The sequence below is a fragment of the Dipodomys ordii genome, unplaced genomic scaffold, assembly GCF_000151885.1.
Source record: "Dipodomys ordii isolate 6190 unplaced genomic scaffold, Dord_2.0 Scaffold25, whole genome shotgun sequence".
Classification (NCBI taxonomy): Eukaryota; Metazoa; Chordata; class Mammalia; order Rodentia; family Heteromyidae; genus Dipodomys; species Dipodomys ordii.
The window spans coordinates 11,393,813-11,418,088 of record NW_012267241.1 but is presented as its reverse complement, the minus strand read 5'-3'; the positions used below and the strand labels follow the sequence as shown (position 1 = coordinate 11,418,088).

Sequence of the window (24,276 nt, the reverse complement as noted above, 5' to 3'; positions counted from 1 at the left end):
AAGGGTAAACAAAGGAGGAGGCTGCAATGCTTGATAAGAAATGTACTCATTATCTTGCCCATAATTGTAACCCCTCTGTACAGTATGTTCACAAAAAAAATTAAATTAAAAAAAAAACTCTAGTTGGGTAAGATATCCTGGAAATCTGTCCAGCCAGTTCTGTAACCATCAGTTTCCCTGGAGGTGGCTTACAATGTCTTTCTGTTCCTCTCATTCAGTTTTTTAACATGCCAGCCTAATAGTTTCTCAGTACTTTAGGAGCAGCATAATAGAAGAGGTAGATGGGGGGACTTCTAGTTTGATGCATGATCTACCTATTGCCAAATTAATTAACAATGTCAGCAAACTTTTCTGATCTCAAGAGCAGAAAAGGGCCTACTATTTTAGGCCCTTTCTGCTTCTAGTGTAACTACCAGTAAAGCCACTGATGGTCCTTGCTGTCTTCAGTGGATGCTTGGCAGTGACAGAAACATTTCAATTGAAGTTATGGATTGCTGCTGGCTGGGTCAACCAACCCATAGGAGAGATGGAGCTAAAGATTGACTGGGCATTAGTGAGATTTGCCTTTTCCCGCTCAGTTTTGTAAGGAGCTCTTTATTTGGTCTATCGAGTTGATTGTTTTAAATCTAAAAAAAAAAATCAAAAAACTTCTTTTACTAGGGACCTGACATGATATACCATAATGACTTCGAAAGAAACGTTAAACAGTTCATCCTGTCAACGGTGGCTGCCGGGCGCCGACAGACCATGGCAGGTCTTTTTGTCAGGTCAATGAGCTGCTAAAAATTGGCTAAGTTGGACCCTGCCATGATAGGCCGTCGTGCCTCAGAGGAAGTCATTATAGACCATCAAGTAAACAATACACATTTAAAAAAATTACTAATTAGGTTTTGCAGCAATACTTCCCATCCTTAGGGGCTCTACAGTGAGATAATTGACCGCAACGTGAGTTAAGCCTCACTAGCCCAAGGCATGAAGGTTAATTATCATAGTGTTCGGCCCCCAGCAAAGGGGACTGTGGTGATGACATGATGACATTTCAAACGTGGATTGATAGGGTTTGTCTACATAAAACTTTTTGAATGGTGTTGATTAAGGGCAAAGTGATGTGGTGACAATAACAGTTGCCAGGAAGAGAGAATCAGTAACCCCTGAAGAGAGAAACAAGGTACTCTGGAGAAAGACATCAGGAAGCTTCTGGGTCATGAAGTTTGTCAGGATATTAATTGATTTAGAATTATTTCTTGTGGTACCTTGGAATTAGACTCCTTTATATTGCCTGTGATTCTTCATGTGTCATTTCTCATCCTCTGTAATCTCTTGACAGTGTGGTAGTGTATATTTATATGGAATGGATACTGAGTTTCTTTAGAACACAGATTTATGCTGTCTAGCTGTAGGGATATACACTTTACAATAAATGGTATTTTCTGAAAATTCTGTTTAACTTGGAAATTGATGAATAAGTAGATCTCCTTGTAATCTATTTTAATTCAAACAGAGATTTTTTTAAGGAGATGGGTTATGAAGGATAGGAAATAAAAGATACTGCTGAATTGCTTCTTAAATAATTCATTGGAGAAGAGTTAACAGCTTGCAGCTAATTGTCACAATCATTTTGGAGAGTTTTCTCAAGAGGATATATATATATACTATTTTTAAAGAACCAAGTATTCAAAATCTAGCATGTGATTTCACATGTGCACATAAAACCATAGCGCCATAACTCCATACTCGCCAGGAGAGACAAAATATATGCAAATATAGTAGCCATTTTAGCTTTCCTTAGCTAGGAGTGTTCAGAGGAATACACACTGAAAAAAAAGAGGAGATGACATTTTTTTAAAACTATTCTGTTTAAAGCTAATAAATGATCTGCTCTTGAAGACACTTGATAGGTCAAATGTAAATAATTTTCATTAATAAAACTTAAAATTTATGATTGAAATACTAAATTTAACTATTTTAATATAAAGTATTTAAATATTAAGCTTAAATATTGAATACTTGATATTAAGAAATTTAATATTTAAACATTTTTCACATTGAAATACGTTTCATTGTGAAATTTTTGTTTTATATTTTGATGTTAAGATTTAAAAATTGTTCAGCAGCTTAATATCTTTGGCTATAAAGGAAATAAAAATCAAATAGCACTGAGATTTCATTCTCACTCAAGTAAGAATAGCCCCATTATCAAGAATACAAACAATGGCAGGAATGCTGGGAGAAAGAAACACTATTATACCACTTGTAAGAAGGTAAGCTATTGCAACCACTTGAAGATAGTTTGGAGATTCTTCAAAAATTAAACATACAACTACCCTATAATCCAGTAGTTCCATTCTTGGGCATTTATCCCAAGAGTACAATCAGGATTCAGTCTCTTTCACACTTACATTCATTGCTATACTGTTTACCATAGCCAAGTATGGAAACAACTCAAATGCCTGTAATGGATGAGGGAATCAAGAACGTGTGGCATATACATGTGCATATATATATATATATATGTATTTTCATGTATAATTTTACTTATATTCTAGGATGAATAATGTTATGTTACCTGCAGGGAGATGGATGAATTTCAAGAAAATTATGTTAAGTGAAGTAAGTCAAACTAAGAGAGACCAAAGACACATGTTTTCTTTCACACATAAAATAGTTAAATTATAAACATATGTGAAAATGTCATATTCAGGTATATACAAACAAACTGACCAGAGCATGGTGGATACAGGGGAAGAGACAACAAACTTATGAACAACAAATGTACAGTTTAACAAAATGAATACCAGCAAGCTTGAACATGTGTTGGAGGTGAGTCAAGAGAGAGAAGACAAATAGAGAGAGGAAGGCTGGGCAAAAACAGTCACATTTCCAATGTACATAAGTGAAAATGAAATCAGGAAACTTAAGGAGTTAGGGGAGCCAGTTGGGAGAGCTGGGGGGAGAATGATGAACGGGATGAGATTACAACATACTGTACTCATAAACTGACACTGTAGAATTGAAACTCTTAGGTATAACTACTTAAAAGATTTGAAAACAGTTGTAAAAAGAGTTGTAGAACAGTAAAAACCTACAGTCAAGTTGGCAACATACCAATCAATCAATGTAGTTGAAGAAGATGTCACAGAATTTTTTTTCTATGTACATTAACTTATTCAGTAATTTTTCTCTATTGAGTTAACAAGGCAGGTAATCCATATTAGCCAGGCCAAGTTTTGTATTTTGCCTCAGAAGTCTTGGCTTGGCTCTGTAGCACTTTCAATCATGGCATATCAAGTACACATGATTCTGTAGTGCAACCCCAAATATTTCAGACACTACAAACAAACACTTACCTTTCTTGCATGGGTGGAAGTTGAATCCAGCTATTAAATCGGGGATCATATCGGCTGACAAAATTTGTACTGTGCTTTCCTGTAAAAATACATTCAAGACACTTAACACTTGGATTCTTTTGTTGATTTTCACATCTAGCAGTTTTTAAAATAAGGTCTCACTCTTTTCAGGTTTAGTGAACAGATGAATTAAGGAGAATACCTAAGACAGGGCAAGAACTATGGGTCAGAGGAATGAATGCACCCCTTCAAATGCTGTCCTTCTTTTCCTTTTGCTTACTGAATTAGGACAAAACTAAATCAAATATATTGAAAGGAAGTTTGCTTTCTTAACTGGTTTCTGTCATGATATTAGTGTCATGTTCTGGAATTTTTATGTTTTAAAAACACTATTACCTATATATTAGTTATAGAGATGCTTTGTATGGTATATCTCTTTGGAGTCTTTTTAAAAAAATAAATTATTTTTTCTTTTTTCCTGAAAAAAAATAAACTTCTATTTCTATATGTCATCTATCTATCTATCTATCTATCTATCTATCTATCTATCTATCTATCTATCTATCTATCTATCTATCTATCTATCTATCTATCTATCTATCTATCTATCTATCTATCTATCTATCTATCTATCTATCTATCTATCTTTGTGCTGGCCCTGGAGCTTGAACTCAAGACCTGGATACTGTCCCTGGGTTTTTTTGCTCAAGGCAAGTGCTCTACTATTTGAGCCACAGCTCCGCTTCTGGAATTTTTGCTGGTTAATTGAATCTAAGAGTCTCATAGACTTTCTTCTCAGGCTGGCTTCAAATGAGGATCCTCAGATCTCAGCCTCCTAAGTAGCTAGGATCACAGGTGAGAGTCACTGGTGCCTGACTTATTTATTTATTTTAAATTTTATTTTATTGTAAAAATGTTGTACATTTTTATTGTTTATTTATTTATTTATTTTTGTCAGTCGTGGGGCCTGAACTCTGGGCCTGGGTGCTGTCCCTCAGCTCTTCAGCTCAAGGCTAGAACTCTACCACTTGAGCCATAGCTTCACTTCTAACTTTTTCTGCTTATGTGGTGCTGTGGAATCGAACCCAGGGCTTCATGCATACGAGGCAAGCACTCTACCACTGAGCTACCTTCCCAGTCCTTTTATTTATTTTTGAGAGAGGTAAAGTTCACAGCACACTGAGAAGAAAGTGGAAAGATTTCCTTCCTGAATGCCTCCGTCCTGAATCCTGACTAGTTCAGCAACCCCATTATTCAATCCTTAAGGAACCCTATTGTGGCAGCCTTTTATCTGCCCATGGAAATGATCGTAATCACTAAGCTCAGTTTTGTACCATGCATGCCCTGTATGTTTTGTGTGCACAGAGCACAGGTGCTCTGCGGTACACACAAGTATATTGCTGAGAAGGAGAGCAGGAGTCCTCTGAGCTACTTAACCAGCTTATCCTCTCCATTGAGCCTAAGAAGCACATTAATGCCTCCAAGGCATTAATCTTAGTTTGCATACATATTGACATTAAAGCACGAAATGGAAGCAAAGGAGGGTATTACATATTCTGTGTAGTGCTGGAGATGGCAATCATCTTGAGTACCTGAAACCTTAACTCCAAAAGGCTGCCTTTGGTCATATACTAGTAACTAAGTATACATACTGGACTTCACATAGGAATTAACAGATAGAGGTATGTGGTTTTGTGTGTGTGTGTGTGTGTGGGTGTGTATGTGTGTGTGTGCACACACATGTGCACTTATGTATATGCAAATGCATGTACACTCGAACAGGAACACACACATAACCCAATTATTAATTGCAAAAATGTATATGAGCACCTACTGTGTGACTTCTGTGTTTTAAGCTCTGGGAATATACTGGTATAAGAGGACGTTAAGGTTCCTTTTGTTGTGAATGAATTAACCTTTCCCCACAAACCTCGATCCTGGAGCTAGAATTTGGGGCCTGTGTGCTCTCCCTGAAATTTTGTGCTTAAGGCTAGTGTTCTACCACTTGAGCCACAGCTCCTCCTCTGGATTTTTCTGTGTAGTTCACTGGAGTCTCAAGGACTTCCATGTCTGGACTGGCTTCTGACCTCAATCCTTGGATCTCAACCTCCTGATTAGCTAGGATTACAGGCATGACCATCAGTACCCAGCCAATAAACAAACTTTTAAAATAATATCAAATCAAGATGAATGATATACAGACTGATAAAACCAGGATAGATAGCAGAGAGGCCAGTTAAAGAAGTGGTCTCCTGCTTACACCTGCTTACAGATGAAGCTACAAGCACAGATATGCAATGCAAGTCTTGCAGGCAGTAGCTAGACAAGTATAACATCTCTGGATTGGTGATGAGTTCAAAAGCTGCAAGAATGCTGGGGAATGGAAAGAAATCAGAGACAGATCTAGGTCCAGAATACCATGTCCCTTATCAACCAGTATGCAATTTTGTACTTTTGCTTTAAGAATTAACAGGATAAAGTCAATGAAGGTTCTGGAAACATGAAGAATGCAATCCAATTCATCAGTCTGGCTGCTGTGTGAGGTGCAGGAGAGTGTATAAAGGGACCACGGTACACTAGGAGGACTGCAGGAAGCCATTGTAATATTCAAGGAAATAAATGAAGATAATTTGAATAAAGTTGTGGGCAGTCAGCTATGATCAGGTCTGAAATCTATACGCTACACATAGACAAATACAACTACCAGAGGAATTAAATATTGGTATGAGAACAAGTGAGACATTAAGGATCGCAATCAGCTTTTTAATAAATAACTGGAAGGTAGATTATACAATTTGCTAGAGTGAGTAAAACCAAGTAGGAGAAGGCTGGGAGAAGTTTTGAGATCTGTTTGCTATTTAACCTTGATAGATCTATAGGATCTTGAGCAGACAAAATGGACTGAAGGATAGACTAGACTGGCGCAGAAACATTAGCAGGAGAAAAATGGGTTATATGCTGGTAGGGCTGAATCTGAATGATCCCAGAAAGACTCATATGTTGAAGGCTTAGTCACCAAATGGTGGCACTATTGAGAGGTTAAGTAACATAACATGATCAAGGTCACATAACATGGTCAAGTGAAGAGGTAGCATTACCAGAAAAACAATGAATAATACTCCATGAAGGAGTGGGGCAGCATGGAGTATAATCTGAAGATATCCTGTAAAAGTGCCTGATGCTTTAGGAATGGTAATTGAGGGGAAAAGAGAAATGTTGCCTGCCTCCAATACTGTAAAGTACATGGGGTGGGGGGAGTGGGAGGAGCAACCCAAGTGTACAAAAAAGATCGACCAGGAAAATAGTGTTCTCAGAAGATATTCTGGTTATGAGTAGAAAGGAAGCTGGAAAATACATGGCCCCATAGAGAGATAAACAATTGTTGGTTTTTTGATGATGTCAGATGAGGGGAGAGTTGATGGCTGGCTGGAAGATAAATTGAGAGAGGAATGCCAGGAGATAGGACATTTGGATTTCATAGAAGTATACAACTCAAGAAAGGATTATGTCAAGACTGAGTCTGTGCTTACATATGAATTTTTTTTGGAATTTGTGAGGATGTCCCTACAAGAAAAAATATCCTTAATACTCAAGTTCCAAGGTTAATTCTCCAGTGCATCTGAAGATTAGTAATGTCGATGAGAATGTAGAACCTACCCACCCGGTCTAAGAATGTTTTTCTCTATAAAATTTGGTCTAGATTTTCTATTTGAAAGAAAACATCCACAGTGAGGCAGAGAACCCCTCTATAATAGTATTGGGAGAAACTAGCAAAGTTCATTTCTGGTTATTATTTTAGTGGCTGAGACTTGGATAAAGTATTCAGCAGGACCTAGTGTGATATGAATGTGAGATGGCAGACCTTCCAAAGGAGAGTAGTGTGAGAAAGGGAAAGAGATGGAAGACCAGGAAGATGGAAATAAGAAAGATGATTTTCTAGAGTGTCAAAAGAAGATCAGAGGGGGAAATGCCTTTAGTACTTAGTTTACTTTCCGACTACAAAGCTTGGTCTTGCAATCAAGAGCACCAGTAAGTTAAATTCTATTTGTGGCCGATGAGCACATACTTGTGTTTGATGAGCTTGTGTTGAAATGTATAATGTTGTATTTCATTCAAAGTAGAATAGTGAGCAGCTATAGGTTTTATATTTTGGCTTAAACATAGGGATCAGGTTTTATGAGTTGCTGATTAAGATAAGTCTTGGACTCAAGAGATGGGTCATCAGCAGGGACTTGTCCATCATGAGCAAAGCCTGAAGTTTGATCCCCAGCACTGTGAATAAATAGATAGATAAATAAATAAATGAACTGCAGGACACAGTGGCATACTTTAGTTATAGTACTCAGGAGAGGCTGAGAGCTCAAGGCCAGCCTGAGCTATATAACAAACCCTGTTTAAAAGAAAAAAGCAGAAAGTTTCATAGAAATGGTAGGCTCATAGTGTTTTGTTTTTTAGAAAACCCTATGAAAGGATGGCTGGGTTGGGAAAGATGGGGTACAATGATGAAAGAGGTGACACCAATTAAGATGCCTTGTATTCCTAAGCATATTTGTTGAGTGGGTAATTCATTCGTACAACTACTTAAGGATACTAAAAATATATTTCAAAAAAATCACTACAAGTTTTGGTACTGAGACTATGACGTTAATAGAGGCCTTTCCCCTCTCTGGGTATGCTGAGAGAACTCTAGTCTGAACGAGGACTTCCCTACATTTTTCTAATAATGTTTTCAGTTTTAATCTGTCCCTACAAAAGAATGTTGGGCAAATCTTTGCTTAGATAAGTCCAAAGTCTCTATTTACTTACAAACATTCCATACAGTTCTAAGGAAGGATAAGTTAAACAGAAAAAGAGATGGGGAGAGGTTTATAATAGATTGCCTTTTGAGAACATGTCAAATCCATCCTTACAAAGGTAAGGTAGAGAAGAGCTGTTAAACATCATTCTTACTCCTATTCCAAATCTGTTTCTCATAGGACAGAGTGCCTTCTTTCCAATACTGAAAGATGAAATGTAACAAAAGCTGCAAGTCTTGAGAAAGATCTCTTCCCCTTTCTTGACAGAAATGTTTTTGGTGGGCAGTCTGGATTGTTTTCCTTTAAGACTTTCTAGAGTGAACAGATGTTGCTATTTTTATCTATAATTTGCCTTGGTGCAGATGCTGAAAGAGAGCATTCACAATAAAATAGATGCAGTATATGTAATTTCAGCAGGATGTTCTGAGGTTTTAGAGTAAAAATGTGTACCTGCAAGCTGTTTTATGGTTTCTCAGTCATAATGATTTCTGTTACACAGAAGGCTACAACTGCATCTAGACCTTCATGTGCAAGCTTTCCACAAATAACTTGATAATTTTGTGTATTCTGCAAGGCATAGAGCTCTCGTGTTTGGCAGGGAAAGTGACAGACAAAAGAGGTTTAATTTTTCTTTGTAGTATGTTTATGAAATAACCACAGCAATTAGAAAGGTGATGGATACATAGATGGAAGAAGTACTTAGAAAAGGTACAATCACTGGAACGGATCTTTAGTCATATTGTTAGCAAAATAACATCACTTAGAGCTATGAATGGCATGACTGGAGATAATGCTTGCTTATTGCAACTGCGTCGACAAAATGGGAGGGAAGTGGTGAGGAAAGTGAGGAGGATTCTTAACAGCTGCAGCTGGCTACCTTCCTCTGGGGAGTTTGTACTGATGCTTGTGGCTTTCCTCAGGGGACAGAATGGTGAGGGCCTGGGCATCCAAATCCCCAGAGTGTCAGGGAATGAATGCTCAGCTACATACGTTCCTCAGTTGGTTCCATGATTAACCCTCCTCCCATTGTCAGCCCAACTTCCTAACTACTTCATTTGTCTTTATTGCACAAAAATGTATTTTCAATGATGATTACAAAATGAGCCAATCACAGTGTCCTTTAATACAGAGATTTTTTTTTTAAAGCACTTACATGGTTTGAAGGAGTGTCCCATAAAGAACCATGTACCGAAGGCTTGGTTCCCAGGGGATGCTATAGGGAGGTAGTGAAACCTTTAAGAGATGGCCTATTTGGGAGAAGTTCATCGTTTATTGAGGTGATGTCCCCAGTAGGGACTATGGAACCCCCTGCTTGCCTCTCCACCCCCAGACTTAATAATTCAAAACGATCACAATACTCTTACATGCACTTCGGTGGTGACTTGTCACCATGCAATGACCTCACCAGAACTGAAATAATGCAAGTTTATGTTTTTTCTTCCAAAATCGTGAGTTAAATACATCTTCTCTCATTAATATTAGTTGCCTCCAGAATTTCACGACAGTCACATGAAGCCGATTAATCGCAGCACCAACAGTGAAAGTTGCTTAATAGTTACCATTTGGATTCCATTGGTCCTCTCCGCCCAACACGAACAAGAAGTTTTCTACTTCTACAACGCAGTGGTGGGCACTGTTGTATGGCATAACTGGAATTGAGGGGGAGGAAAAAGATGCATAAAATTTCCATCTTAGCACTTGATACCTCAGCACACCAGCTATTTGCTTCACCGAGATGTACAAAATGTGAAATTCAATCAGCAGAAAGAAGACAGCAAAGGCAGCAGAGTGGCTAACCCTCAGATCCACTGGTCCCCATCCACTGTTCAGCTGTGTGTGCCCAGCAGTTTCAAACCCAACCCCTTTTGATTCATTTTACATAATGTTATTCCACAAATTAGTCAAGAACGGCCTGCCATGCTACTTCCCATTCTTAAGTTCTCACCTGCTTGCTGATAGAAATAACATTCTAAAACAGCTACCGACACTCCCAAATGGTCAAGGCTGGCAGTAACTGGAAGAAGTAACTACTGAATATACTTGGAGCCATTAACATGCTCTGCCCAACTTGGTTTGCTGGCAATCTTTCCACAAACAGACTCAGAATGATTGGTAGCTTTCTATTCCACAGCAATGAGCAAGCTGAATTTCCATACAGTTTTAAGTTTTTAAATTAAGGTCCTGCTGACTTAATGCCTTCTCCAAACTTATATGCTTAATTTCTTGTACCATGTCATTAGCAGCACAATCATACATTTTCTACCTATCTGCATAGGAGCTCTTCTGTAACAAAGATGGAAGCTGTCAGGAACACCACAAAAATCTATTCTCCTTGTCTCTTGCTGTCCCCTTGCCCAAATGTGGTGGTGGCTGCGTGGAGGGGACATGATTTGGAAATCCACTAAAGCCAAGTTTCTCTGTATTTGCTATCGTTTGGTCTCCTTTGAGGAGTGACAAAGTACAGAATAGACATGACTGTCACATTTGGTGCAGTGCAGTGCCAGTTGTCTCTGCCATTTTAATCTCCTAAAGTGACTGTAAATGTACATATACGGTGCTAGTTATCGTGTCACATGCAGAGGTGTGGGCCGCCCAGGGACACCAGTAGGAGAAATGATGTCCTTGTTCAGCTCATCATACGGGCACCTTAAATCTAGGTGAGGACAAATGGGGAGGTGATGTGCATGTTCAGGCAGGGAACTTATTGCTTGACACGGATCAACAGAGCACTTAAGAAACCAGTGCAGTGGGAAATCAATATGAGTCCCAGCCAACTCTTATTCTGTGCTCTTTTGCCAATGCAGAGTGGGGGGGGCATCTCATACCCAAATTATTTTCAGTGATATATATCTTACTCATTTCAATTTTATTCTTGTTATCTATTTTTCCTCAAGAATCACATACACTAGCTAAGAGATGTAAATAAAAAGTACTATGAAACTAGCATGACTGTGAGATTGATAACTCTGAAAGGATTTCTAAAATAGCAAATCAGATCAATCAGTTTTTGTATCTCAGGCCTATATGAGTTCTGAGTAATTAATTATCATTAAGTAAGAATACTAATTTTTTTTCTGGAGTTATATTCATATGGGGAGAAGTTATTGGTACAGAAACACCCTGATTTGGGGGTGATATAAATCCTAGATGTCAATGGTGTGCAGGGTCCATGAATTAGATTGATACATCTCAGGAATATTCATAATCTCTCAGTCCTCAGTTTACCTTTTTGGAAAATGCTTTGGGCTGCTTAAATCCTGAGGGCTCCATTATTCAGAATATGTTAAACCATTGAGTTTATTATACAACCAAGGCTGAATATGCTTTGAAGGTTGTTTAAAAAATAATTTGTTATTCTTTGAATTATGATGCTGTTTCCAAACTACCAAACACAGAAGTAGCTGGGTGCTGATAGCTAAAACCTGCAGTCCGAACTACTCAGTAGGCTGAGATATGAGGATTGCAGTTGGAAGCCAACCAGGGAAGAAAAGTTGGTGAGACTCTTTTTTTAAAAAAATATGTATTTTTTATTGTAAAGATACTGTACAGAGGGGTTACATGAGCAAGGTAATGAGTCCGTTTCCTATCAAGCATTGTTACCCACTCCTTTATATAGGGGAAACCCTACCATCCCTTTGTCCCCACCTTCCCAACTCCTTCTGCCCCTCTACCCCCCCCCAAAGTCGTAAAGTTTGATTTTAACATTGTTGAAATTTTACTGTTACAATGGGTCATCCTGTATCCTTATTTCAGCATTTTTACCTCCAATTAACCACCAAAAAGCTGGAAGTGAAGCTATACCTCAAATGGTAGAGCACCAGCCTTGAGGGAAAAAAAACCCTAAGGGACAGTATCCAGACTCTGAGTTTAAGCCCCAGTACCCCCCCCCACACACACACAAAATAAAACTAGGCATCTTTATGTTATTTTATGAATAGCCTAATTGTAGCAGCTTATCAACCAGTGTAAATGTGTGCAGCATTAATTGCCCTCTGTGAGAATTAATTCCATGAGATGTAGTAAAAGAATACAGACTAGCAACTACAATCCACTTACGCTAGAACTACCATGCCTCTTTTATAGTTTTGGTCAGTTTCATGCATAAACACCTTGAAATAATTTAAAATTGCACTTTTCTTCTGTTTAACCACAAGTTTACCAGCTATATAATCAAACACAGTCTTTGAAAATATAACAACACTTGTGTTTTGTTCTTGCTTTTCATTTGCTCCCATCCAGGCAAACAGAAATTAAATGAAGGAAATAATACATGATTTATTTTTAAGCCTCTTTCTCATTTGATTAACCCAATTGTTATGCTTTAGGCAAACAAATGAAACTATTGCACTAAGTTAATTATTGAACTCCTCAAAATAAGAGAAAAAGAAGTCTTTGAAGTCCTAATGTAAAGGACTCCAAGTTATAGTTGGTCATTTATTTGAATATTTTTACCTTTATTTAAAAATCTTGTATGCTATATATATATCTACATAGATATATATAGATATATATATATAGCATACAATATTCTCATTCCTGAATTGTGTTTTCTGAGTTATTGCCATGAATACTTGTGTAAAATGTACAAAAAAACTCTCTACAATCTTTTTGAAAGCAAAACAGTCCCTAACTTATTACATGAGAAAAAAAAATCTGTATTCCAACAGTTTGATTTTTGCAAAAGACCTCATTTCTCCGACTTCTGATTAAACCTGAAAGAAAGCAAAATAAATAGGGCAGCAAGCAGGAGCCAACAATCTGTTTAAAATGGCATTGGTTCCTGGACTTATTGATTCTCTTTTAAATAACACCAAACACACCCCTACTTCTCTGCAGGTTTCTCCAGAGGTGGACACCTGCCTTGGCTTCACGAGCAGGTGGAGAAGGAGGTTTGTACTCCGCATTCATATACAGCCCAGTGTGAGTTTTTAGCGTGTCAGTCAGTGAGTTAGAGGGAAAGGGGAAAGAGAAGCTAATCAGGATGAAATGAGATTAAAGGCTGTCTAATTTTACAGCAACTGTGATCCATCAGCCACTGTGAAAGTGACAGTGGAAATGAATGATGGAGACAGACAGGTGGGGCTGTACATTTCACTGATTTATCCTCAAATGCACTGGGCCTTATTTTATTGAGTGAACATGACCGCATTTATCATGTCTGTCATCTAAAGCCACTTCCCTCCATTTAAAAAGGTCACTTTACTCAGAGGGAGTCGGAGAGAAGCACTTTCAAATCAGATTTTAAATCTAATAACACATGTTTATAAGGTCCTTTGTGAGAATTCTCAACTTTATTACACAAACTAGTAGTGCTAGAAGGAAAAGGGAAATATGCCAGAAAATTTAAAAAGAGAAATCTTTGGTCATCTGAGGGAACCCCTTCCATAAATCTCTCAATTGGAATCAGTGTGTTCCAATCCTATGTTTCCCACTCTGAGTACCCTAAATTTTAATTTTAAAAATTACATTTAATATTTTTTATTAAGAAAGTAGAAAATTGGAGAGTCTCAGTCAGAATGTTTCCTCCGCAGAATGACTAATTATCACACACACAGACAAAACACATGGTAGCAATTGTGAGAAGCTGAATGAATGGTACAATGCATGTCTATACCTGTTCACTGTTTTCACATAATTTTAAGGTCATATAGATATCAATCCACAAGGACTTTTACCCTGCTCTCTACCAGTGCAAAAAAAAAATGTCTGGCAAAGCCGGGTACCTGTGACTCACATCTGTAATCCTACCTACTCAGGAGGCTGAGACCTGAGGATTGAGGTTCAAAGCCAGCCTGGGCAGGACAGTCCGTGAGACTTTTATCTCCAATTAACTGCCAAAAAAAGTCCAGAAATGGAGATGGTGCTCTAGTGGTAGACTACTAGCCTTGAGTGAAAAAAACTCAGCAACAGCATCCAGGCCCTGTGTTCAATCCCCAGGATGGGTGTCCAAGTGCATGGGCATGCACACACACACACACACACACACACACACACACACACACACACACACACACACACCTTGCAATAAGAATAAAAATTCACCTACATATGGCAAAATGTCAGCAACCTAGGATATAGATGACACAATGTGAATGCTCTGTTTAATTCTTTCAAAAGTCCTAAATATGAGAAAATGGTATAAAGCATTTTAATATCACATTATCATTGTGAGATAGTGTATTATTATAAAACAAATGTTTAAGGTATATAAGCTATAATTTCAATCTAGCATCCTTACTACTTGACTTCAAGTGTCTAAAAGTAACTCAGTACAAATAAAACCCAGGTAAACTGAGGGGGTGGTGAGGTTTGGGAAGTGTAAGTGTAAGTGGAGACATTAACCAAGATGCATTGGACATATGTTGAGCTAACTATTTTAAAATAACATAAGTAATCATAAAATAAAGTAAATCAAAGTAATTTAGTACAAAAATTCCTTGCAATGTTATATATACATTGTTCTTTGTGCATGTAAAAATGGAGAATTCAAAACCCTCATTAAACTACATGTTGTTTTTCACAATAATAACCATCAGTTACCAAAAATTTGCCACATCCCACAGATATAAATTAAATACGCAATCTCATTTCCATATTTACATGTGAACATACCACATCATGTGTATCCTCTTCTAGATATTCATTGACCTCCATTTAGACAAGTGAAAATTAAGTTGATGGAATTATTCATGACATTACAATATGAGAACATGTATGATAAACATACTGATGCCATACCTACCTACGTACCTATATTTACTTACATCTTTCATTTAATACAAGGAACTATGAAGTAGGCATTAGGTATCCATTTTAATTCTGGAAGAAATACTGAGGCCTTGTGAGGGTAAGTCACTTATGGAAGGTCACAGTCACCTAATGAATACCAGAGATGGAATCCAAACAGGAGACTATCTGGGCCCCACCCCACACTCTTATCCATTTCACTCTACTGATTTTCAATAGGTATGTTCATCCAACCAGCAAGTAATTACTGAGTACCTGAGTGTTCAGTGATGGTGTTCTTGAAATTTGTATATAATTTTATACTGAGTCACATTTTAAATATGGCTATTAGTTCAATATATAAAGGAATCTTTATTTAAAAAAAAACAAGTAGATGTTCCTTTACATTTTTTCCCTCTGGATATGGATATTCAAATAGTTGTTTTTCTTTTCTTTTCAACTTTTTTATTTTTTAATTTTACTGACAAGGTGGTATTCAGAGGGGTTACAATTACATAAGTAAGGTAGTGAATGAGTTGTTTCCTTAAAATAAGATGCATTTGGTTGATGGCGTCAGAAAAACACTACACAAATCAGTTATGTGAAAAGGTCTAGTAGCAGAAGGCTCCTGTTGTTATTTTTTAAACCAAGTATCTATTCAAACTTGCAAGTAGATTCTTGAGTGTCGGGGGCGTCAAAGGCCTCTTTTCTTTATCTAGAATTTGCAGGGGGTTTGTTTATATTTAGGATGACCTTATTCTACCACAGACTTATACTATCTGCTCCTCCCACATTTCATATCCAAAAGATATAAATTGCTTCCAGCAGAAAATGTAGGTATCTTTCACAGCCTACAAATTTTCATGAACAGCCAACAAGAACTTGAATAGAGCTATCTATGTCAAGAATATAGAAGCGCTAATTAACTGGTTACTGAGTGCATCATCTAATTTAAATGTAACAGATATGAACACCGTGATACCTTTTTGGCCTCTAAAACATAAATTTGTAAACCTGTCCAAAACGAATTATTTTTTTGGAAAATTTAAGTACACACTATGGTAAATACACAAGTTTTTATTATTATTTTTGTCTTGGAAGGTTACATGAGACGAATAATCTTCCTTCTGATCTCTAAACTCTAACCTGTCAGTTTTGCATCTCACTGTTTTTCTTCCAGAAAGATGACATCTGCGAGCAGCCAGTTTAACACAAATGGCAAACACATACTGTAGATGCACCATTTAGTACCTTACACTAAAGAAATGCATGCATTAATTTTAGACAAGGCAAATATTTGTCCTCTGTCTATCCCATGCCAGGCAGGGCTGCACTTGCTGGGAAAAATCTACGAACCTGGGAGATACTCATTCAGGGTATGCCTCTGATACACATGTTCAGAAAAAAGCAGGCTCTTCTATTTCAAATGACCAGTGCAATGAAGACAGAGAGAGTGACAAGAGTGGGAACCAGTATCTGGGAACACCTTTTCAGAGCTTTCAAAAAGAAAAAGGGCTGAGGTGAGTGAGGGAGCCATGCAGGAAGTAGCTGTAGGAATAGCAAATAGCAAGGCTCCAGCACTGGCTAGGAGTGTCATCAAACTGCAAGAAGCCAGGAATAGAGGGAGGCGCGGGGATATTTAGGATGAAAATGATGAGCAGAGCGTCATGGTGCTGGACAGTGGTGAGAGGGTAACACTAAGACTGTCTTTCACTGCATTATCTTAAATGGTAGCACAGTATTTCATTTTATGTGTGTTTTAAAATTCATGCCATTCTTTAGGGATGGCCATTTCTATGTTCAACAAGCATTTGTTAAACACAAGTGCAGATACTTTTCCTGGTTGGTAATAATGTAGCAGAGAGAAGGGTGGGGAGAGGGAGAGAGAAAGAGAGATTGAGAGAGAACACAAACAGATAGGTAATGATGAAGAGTATATGCAGGTGATGAAAAGAGAAATAATATAGGACACAATGGGCCAAGTGTAAGGGCTGCCTATTACTATAGAAACCAGTCATCGAGGAGTGTCTTTCTGGGGAATGATGTTTAAAGTAGAATTTGAAGGCTACAAGAATCTATCTGTTTAAATATAAAGGACTCAGGTAGCAGTACAGAAGTGAGGATAAATTAGTCATGCCTGTATGGGGATTTTATATGGGAAGTATCAAGAAGTGAGGCCCACCAGGAGGGATGAAGTCAAAGGGCATCCAAAGCTGACATGTGAGTCTTTGAGATGCAGGGGAAGTTGTGTACGTAGTTTGTATTCTATAAATGATAGGAAGACATTGGAGGGGCCTAAGAAATAAGATGACATAATCTGATTGATTTTTTTTTAAACATCACCCTAGTCTACTGCTGCTGCAAATCACCCTTGTCTACTGCTGCTGCTGAAGGAATAGATGAGAGAAACTGTCTCTGTCTAGCTAAGAGGTGAAGGAGGTTTTTGTCAGGAGAGGACACTCAGGGCTGGCAGAGGGCATGTTCTGACAATGACTGTGATTGCAATGGTGCTATAGTGAGGGTTCTGGGTCCTCACCAATAAATAATATGCTCATGGGAGCTTATCTGTAAGATCAATTCTTCCCAAGGAAACTCCTAAGCCCAAGAGTGAATGCATTTTACATGTTGATGAACCTTGTGTGACATTCTTCCCCATTTCTCCACTTAAATCTTTGCCAATATGGTAGATGAACAATTGATATCTCTTTGAAATTTAAACCTGTGTTCATTTACTATTATGAAAACATTGAGTGTCTTTTCATATATTTAAAATTCATTTGTATTCTACACATTTTTCTCTTGTGTTTTTGATTGCTTAATATAATTTATTTTATATATTACTACATGATTTCTCCTGTTTTTAAGTTTTTTTTTCCTAGAGAGTTATCTAAACAGGAAAAACAAATGATATTTTTGAAGCACAGTCCTGCTAGAATATATATTTGTGAAATATTTATTCATTGGAGCAAATTCAAATAGCAATTACATGCTGCTGGAAACAAATAGAACCTGAGAGATACTTTCACTTTAATAATATTGAATGAATATTCCTTGCCGTGAGATCCTGGAGGGATTTTTTTTGTAAAAAATATAATTTCTTCAGTTTTATAGTAAACACAATTGAAAAACATAAATGTTTAAAATTTTACTAGTTTAAACCTGTCATTCAATCTTTCTGCAAACATCGAGCGAGTCTGAAACACACACATAGTCAAACACCTTACACATTGGGTACTTGATAGATATTATTGAAAAGGCTTTGCTACTCCTTTCTGTCCTATTTGAGATGTACTATATCTGAAAAGCAGAAATCATTGGAAATATTTTGTATATTTGGAGATGGTTTGCTAATTTTATTGCAAACAGTTGAGAAAAAGGAAGCTCTCTAAGAGATTACTGTGCTCTGGATCTAGGAAAGAATTCATGGATACTCTGAATTAACACAAAGCTTGAAATACTTTTCTCTCTCCCCCGATTTTTTCTATACAACTGAATCTGTACCAGAGACAATATTTTTTTAATGGGTTCAAAGTGTCTAAATCTGGGAAAAGATGAAGTGGTTTATGTGTGTCACTTAGCTACAGAGAAGGCCCAGGTGAGAGGATCATTGTCTGTGGCTGGGTCTGGGCAAAAATATAAGACCTTGCCCACACAAACAAACAAACAAAGCAAAAAAATGGCTTGGGGTGTGGCTCGTGTGATTGAACACCTGCCTGACAAGCACCAGGTTTTGACCTTAAAACCTAATGCTGCCAAGATAAAAAGATGTATAATAGTGCTGAGATGTTAGAGTATTTTTCCTCTTTAATAGTTCAACTGTTTCTAAAGAAGAGTCATTCTGAAGCTGAAGGTTACTTTCTGTCTCCTTCCTCCATGTTACCATCAGGCTAAATACATGCCTTCATTGGGTCGTTTGCCAGGATTCACATACATTATATTAACATTATATATCTGTGTTTATCATAAAAAAGGTAGAACAAAGGTTAAGCAAGCACACAAGTGATACTTACTAATGTCTCCCCTTTCCTTGCTCTCCCCAGTTTTTTCCCTCCCATCTCCACCCACAAAATGCAGTTTATTTTCCACATAGTGTCTAGTGAGTACCACTCTTGTACTTGTTTACCCTATGTGGAACTCTATGTGTTTGCTATATGTTCAAAATAAACTGTTCATTTTGAGGGTAGAGTAGGAGGGAAAAACTGGGAGAGAAAGGAAAAGGGAGACATGGTTCAAAAAGAATTGTACTCATCACATGGTTCATGTAACTGTAACTTCTCTGTAAATCAACTCTACAATAAATAAATAAATAAATAAATAAATGAATAAATAAATAAAATAAGGATTAGATATTTTTTTCAAGGAGAGTTTGTGTTAAGGTCAAAGGTGTACAGTAAATTCTTGTTGACCTTATCTTATCTCTAAACCTTTGACTTGGAGAAGTTCTAATAACTGGCCAAGCTACAGTCACTTAAAATAGAACTTTTATGAGCTATTTAGGCAGACCTGACATTAGAAGTTTTGTTTTTATTTTAATTAGAAGATTTTCACTAATGTGCTGCCAACTTATAATTATTATAATATCAACTATTTTACTTTGCATACATCCTGGCAAAATAAAGTTTTATTTTTATCTCTGGAAAGTAAAAAGTCTTTGGAAATGAAAGCTTTTAAAGACAAGTTTTGTGTTTCTTCTGCTTCATAAACTAGAGTGGCTCTCTTGTAAGATTTTTCAAGATGTGTTGAAAACACACTAGTGTCTAGATGACTTGTCTTTTCCCTAGGTCAGCACAATGTCTTCCTGACCCCAGTTTCTTGGAGGAATCAGAAATAGCAATTCTATCTTGTTTCCATTTCTTGGAGTTCATTTCAATAAGCATCATTTTATATGACCCTACGCACATAGCTATTTCATTGAGGCTTGAGAAAATGTTTTTAGAAAAAAAGGGGAGCAAATTAAAGGCATAGTCTATTATCTTTGCTTTTTAAGAGCTATACTACTTCTCTACTCAAGTTCCCTTTTGGACCATGTCCTTAGCTAATCAAGATGTCCTACTGTCTGTACTGACTCAATTTCTCCTGATGAGTGAGGCCACTTGATCATTCTGCGAGCAGTTGAGATGTCAGCCTCACCAGAACTGTGAACTCCGTCTTTCTTTCTTTTAGGTCATCTCTCATTGCATTTGCTTGTGCTGATTCAGTGTCTTATTGCTAGGATTTCTGTGCTTATTCTACTTTAAAGACTATTTCACTACAAAGATTCAGAAGGGTTTAATATATAATTCTTTGGTGTACTCATGTGCTGGTGTTAAGTCTAGTAAGTACTAGAGTATTTGGGCCAGGAGATCAAGGCTATACACTTAGTTAATGACACAGAGACATGAAAATTTAGTCTGTGATCTTAGGAGATGAGCTCAATTAGTGTCCATGACTACAACAAGCCACCTATCTAGAGCAGCCTGTTGAGAAAGTTCTACAGTCTCTATTATTGAAGAAAAGGGAAGAATGAAAGCTGTACATATAAGGGAGACACATGTACAGCAAATGGCGAATCTCTGCTTCTCCTTTTTCTGGCACTGTCTTTTACTGGCAAAGCTAGAAAACCACTGAATATTAAGTAACATTTTTATGAATATATTTATGAATCTGTATGAATAACTGGCACTTATCCTACATCAGAATTTAGGGTAATCTTATTGTTGAAGCTCATCTGTGAATATATACCAGGCTATTTATGCAGGACTTGCTGCAAGTGACTCCTAAGGTGGCTCTGGCTGATTCTATATGTGGTGTATATGTTCATATATGTATACATATTCCTACACATATACTTTCAAGTTTTATATATATGCAGATGTAATACTTTGAAAGACAATTAGTGACTTGGCCTTATTGTTATTTTTTAAGGTGTATGGGGAGGGGGAAGGACCAGTTTTATTCCATTGTTAGTAGCAGGTTCAAAAGGGACTATAGCTACAGGATGTCCTGAAATTTTGGCATCAAGATTTTTCTGCCTTTAGGAGCCAAGTGCAGAAGAACTGGCATGCAGTACATATGGCATCTTAACCAACAATGGTGGTTCAATAAGGTTATATTGGGTTAGTTGTGTGACTACATGCTCTAACTAACAATATAGTTCTCAGACTGTATCCCATGCTAGGTAATGCATGACTTTGTAGCTGCCTAGAGGTAGCGTTGAAGGGGACCTGCTTGGAGGTTCTAGGCTTGCTTAGTGCTCTGGCACTATTTGTTACTTACTCATGGTCCTTGTGTGTTCATGGCTGACCCTGTTCCTGTCAGAAGCTTCTGCAGAACCTCCCTCTTGGCTTTAGTATTTCTTGGCATCCGCCCTAATGCCTGCAACAGTTGAGGTTTTGCTTTGGGCTAAGAGTCATAGGCACAATCCAGCACCTCGTTCCCTAGTAGAAAGCATTATGGTTTGTTGTTTTTTCAAAGAGAATGGCTTTGGGAAGTTGTAGGAAACATGTACTTTCCTACTTTTCCACAAAAGGAAAAGAGAATGCTTCTTCCACCCTCCATCCTAAAGACAAAACAGACAAGGATTCTTGGGTCAGATGTTGCCAGGCCTCCTGGAGCGTGCAAGCACACAGAGAGTTCTGGAAACAAGAAGTTGGTGGCATCAGGCTGTGGTGGGAGTGTGATGGAGGAACTGGCCTTTCCTTGTAGAGTCCATGGAGTCATGGTACTCAGGCCCTTCTTGTGAGTTAAGCATGTCTTCTGTCAGCTTCTCACCTGAGCTGTCCTGAAAGGCCTTTCTGCTTTCTTACATACAAAAACCAAGTGCCAGGTCAAAGGCAACCCCAAAAGAAGCTATGTTGCAGGGGTCCCATAGTGCAGTGAGAAATCTCATCACCAGCTAAACTTGGCTTTATAGCATTTGTTTCCTGAAGAACAGAAAAAAAGCCAGGCTCTACACACATCAGACAAATAAGAGCCTTTGTTTCTCTGCTTCCATCCTTGGTGGAACCAGATTATTCAGGACAGCTGATGTCATTGTAAGCAGGTTAGCCTTGCTCAACCGTCGCATCAACATAGGTGTGTTGGAAAGGGTTAGCAGAGTTTCCTCTGGGCTGCCTGCCTCAAAAGGTCTTCTGGCAGTTAAGCTTTGTCTGGTATCCAAGAACTTAAATTTCAGGAGTGTTCTGTTCCCTTAACTGATAAGATTAGCTCTCTGAACCTAAATTGATTTAAGCTGCAGGATTTGGTATAGCTTGGAAGATGTCTACCTAATCAGCCCTCAATAAAAATTCCTGGGCCCAAGTCTCCAATGGGCTTCTCTGGTAGACAGAATTTTACATGCTGTCCCAGTTTGATGCTGGAGTAGGAGGGAAGTGTGTCTTTTGACTGCGTGGTGACAGGGTTTGTAGAAGTTTTGGTCTTACACTGTGGTTGATTTTGTTCTGTATCTTGTTACATAATAAGCCATAGCTGTCAATATAACTATGTGATGATCTCTGTCTTCCTGACTGACCATGTATTTAGGAATAAAATCATGAGATGACAGTCGCAGCAGACTGGGGCACTTTCTGAGGTATATCTTGCAGGGCGAGAGGAGACATCTAACAATTAATATGGAAAATTAGTGGTTGCAAAAAATCGTATTGTTGCCAGGCACTGAGGGCACACATCTATAATCCTAGCTACTCAGAGGACAGATGTTAGGAGAATTTACCAGGATAGCCCTGGTCAAAAGTTTGTGAGACCCTCTACCCTATCTCAAACATGATGGTGCATAGCTGTTATTCCAGCTATGTGGGAAGTATAAATAGGAGGGTTGTGGTCCAGGTAGGTGGAGGGAAAACATAAGACCCTATCTAAAAATAAAATAACCAGGAGAAAAAGGGTTAGAGGTATAACTTAAGCAGTAGAATAGCTACCTAGCAAGTGTGAAGCCCTGAGTTTATACACTAATACAACCCATGCCCCCTTTAAAAATATCAAACTGAATTCTATTAGCTCTGTAGATGAAGCAGGGTTCCAAAGGTCCTCTGGTTCAAATCAACATAAAAATCTCCCCTAGAAATCTACTCATGCCTCCAAATTGGCCCATCAGAGTTAACAGACATCTGTGTCAAAGAAATCTGGGGCAAAAAGTCATTGGAGCTTGGTGTTGTAGTCATATGTTGTTCTTCAATCTGTCCCTAGTCATTCCACATTTCTACCACAGTCACAGGGTTTTTTCTTAAAAAAAATGAAAGATGCAAATATCTCTCATCCTGCTGACCTTTCTAGCTACCATTGAAGCAGTCTATTACCTGTCCTCAAAGCCTGGTCCATATATACTGGACCCTGGCCTAGAGATGGTGTCATACATGACCCAGTTGGGCACGTCCAAAGGACTGTTATATCTGAGATGAAAGGAAGACCTTTCCATTCTATACAAAGATCCAGAAACTCTGGCAATGAACAAGCAGGTCTGAGCAAAGAAGGTTCATATTGTGAGAATGTTCATAAATGAGAATCTTTGTGGGATTTCAAAACTGTTTCTTACATATTCTAAGGCCAGTGCTGTTCTGCCCTTGCCCACATTAAGGCCAGTGCTGTTCTGCGCTCACCCTCCTCATTACGTGTCCTAGAATGTCCTGTAGCCCCACGTCCCCCCAGGTCATCTTGCTTTCTTTCCTGTCTTCTTTTGGCTGGCTGATTCTTCATAAAGTACTTAGAATGGTATAAAACCTTAGTCGGTTGATAACATTCACTACAGTCCATGCCTTATTCCTCCTTACCTTAAGAATATATTTTAAAGTTTTCAGAATGGCTTGCAAGGATCATAAGGCCTGCCCCCCAATGATCTTCCCAGCTTCCTTGGTACCACTGTCTCCTGGCCAAAGATATCACAGAGATGGTGGGTTCTCTGCCCCCTCCAAACACGGTTCTGCTTTAGAGACTTGACTCCTGCTCTTTTTTTCTGCATCATATACTCTTCCCGTGAATAGATAGAGGCTTCATTCCATCTCCTACTTCAGGATTCTGCTGGAAAGAGAGATATTCCCTAACAATTTCATTTAAAAGGGCCTCCTGTCTCAGTATCTCTCCATTTACCTGCTTTAGTGTTCTCAGTAATATATAATAAAGCCAATCATTATACACACTTTTCTTATCAAGTATTTCTGTTGTAATATAACTGTTTTGGTAAGACAATGACTGTCTCTCTCACTACTGAATCCCTGGTGTCCACAAACATGACTCTTACTTAGTAGGTTCCCAGTAAGTATTTGCTAAATTAGTGATAAATAGTGTAAATTAAGTTGAATTGGAATCTTGTTATTTGGAACCAATAGTTTAAAATTTCAAACAGAAAAACTAAGGCAATTTGGTTAAGGTGGGGTAGTAATTTTTTCAAGTATGTATCTGTAGTATTTGGTTTAGTATTGCAGATTTACGTACAT

The 24,276-nt window shown here is 37.9% G+C and overlaps 1 protein-coding gene across 1 annotated transcript in view; it reads right to left on the bottom strand.

The window, feature by feature from the left end:
• The window catches only part of Klhl14 (kelch-like family member 14), a 92,995-nt gene that overhangs the window by 11,398 nt on the left and 57,321 nt on the right, over positions 1 to 24,276 (bottom strand). Inside the window, exons 4-5 of the mRNA XM_013014941.1 lie at positions 9,703 to 9,792; positions 3,348 to 3,426 (exon numbers count right to left, since the gene is read on the bottom strand). Of these exons, the coding sequence (XP_012870395.1) occupies positions 3,348 to 3,426; positions 9,703 to 9,792 (169 nt within the window). The remainder of the gene's footprint in view (positions 1 to 3,347; positions 3,427 to 9,702; positions 9,793 to 24,276) is intronic.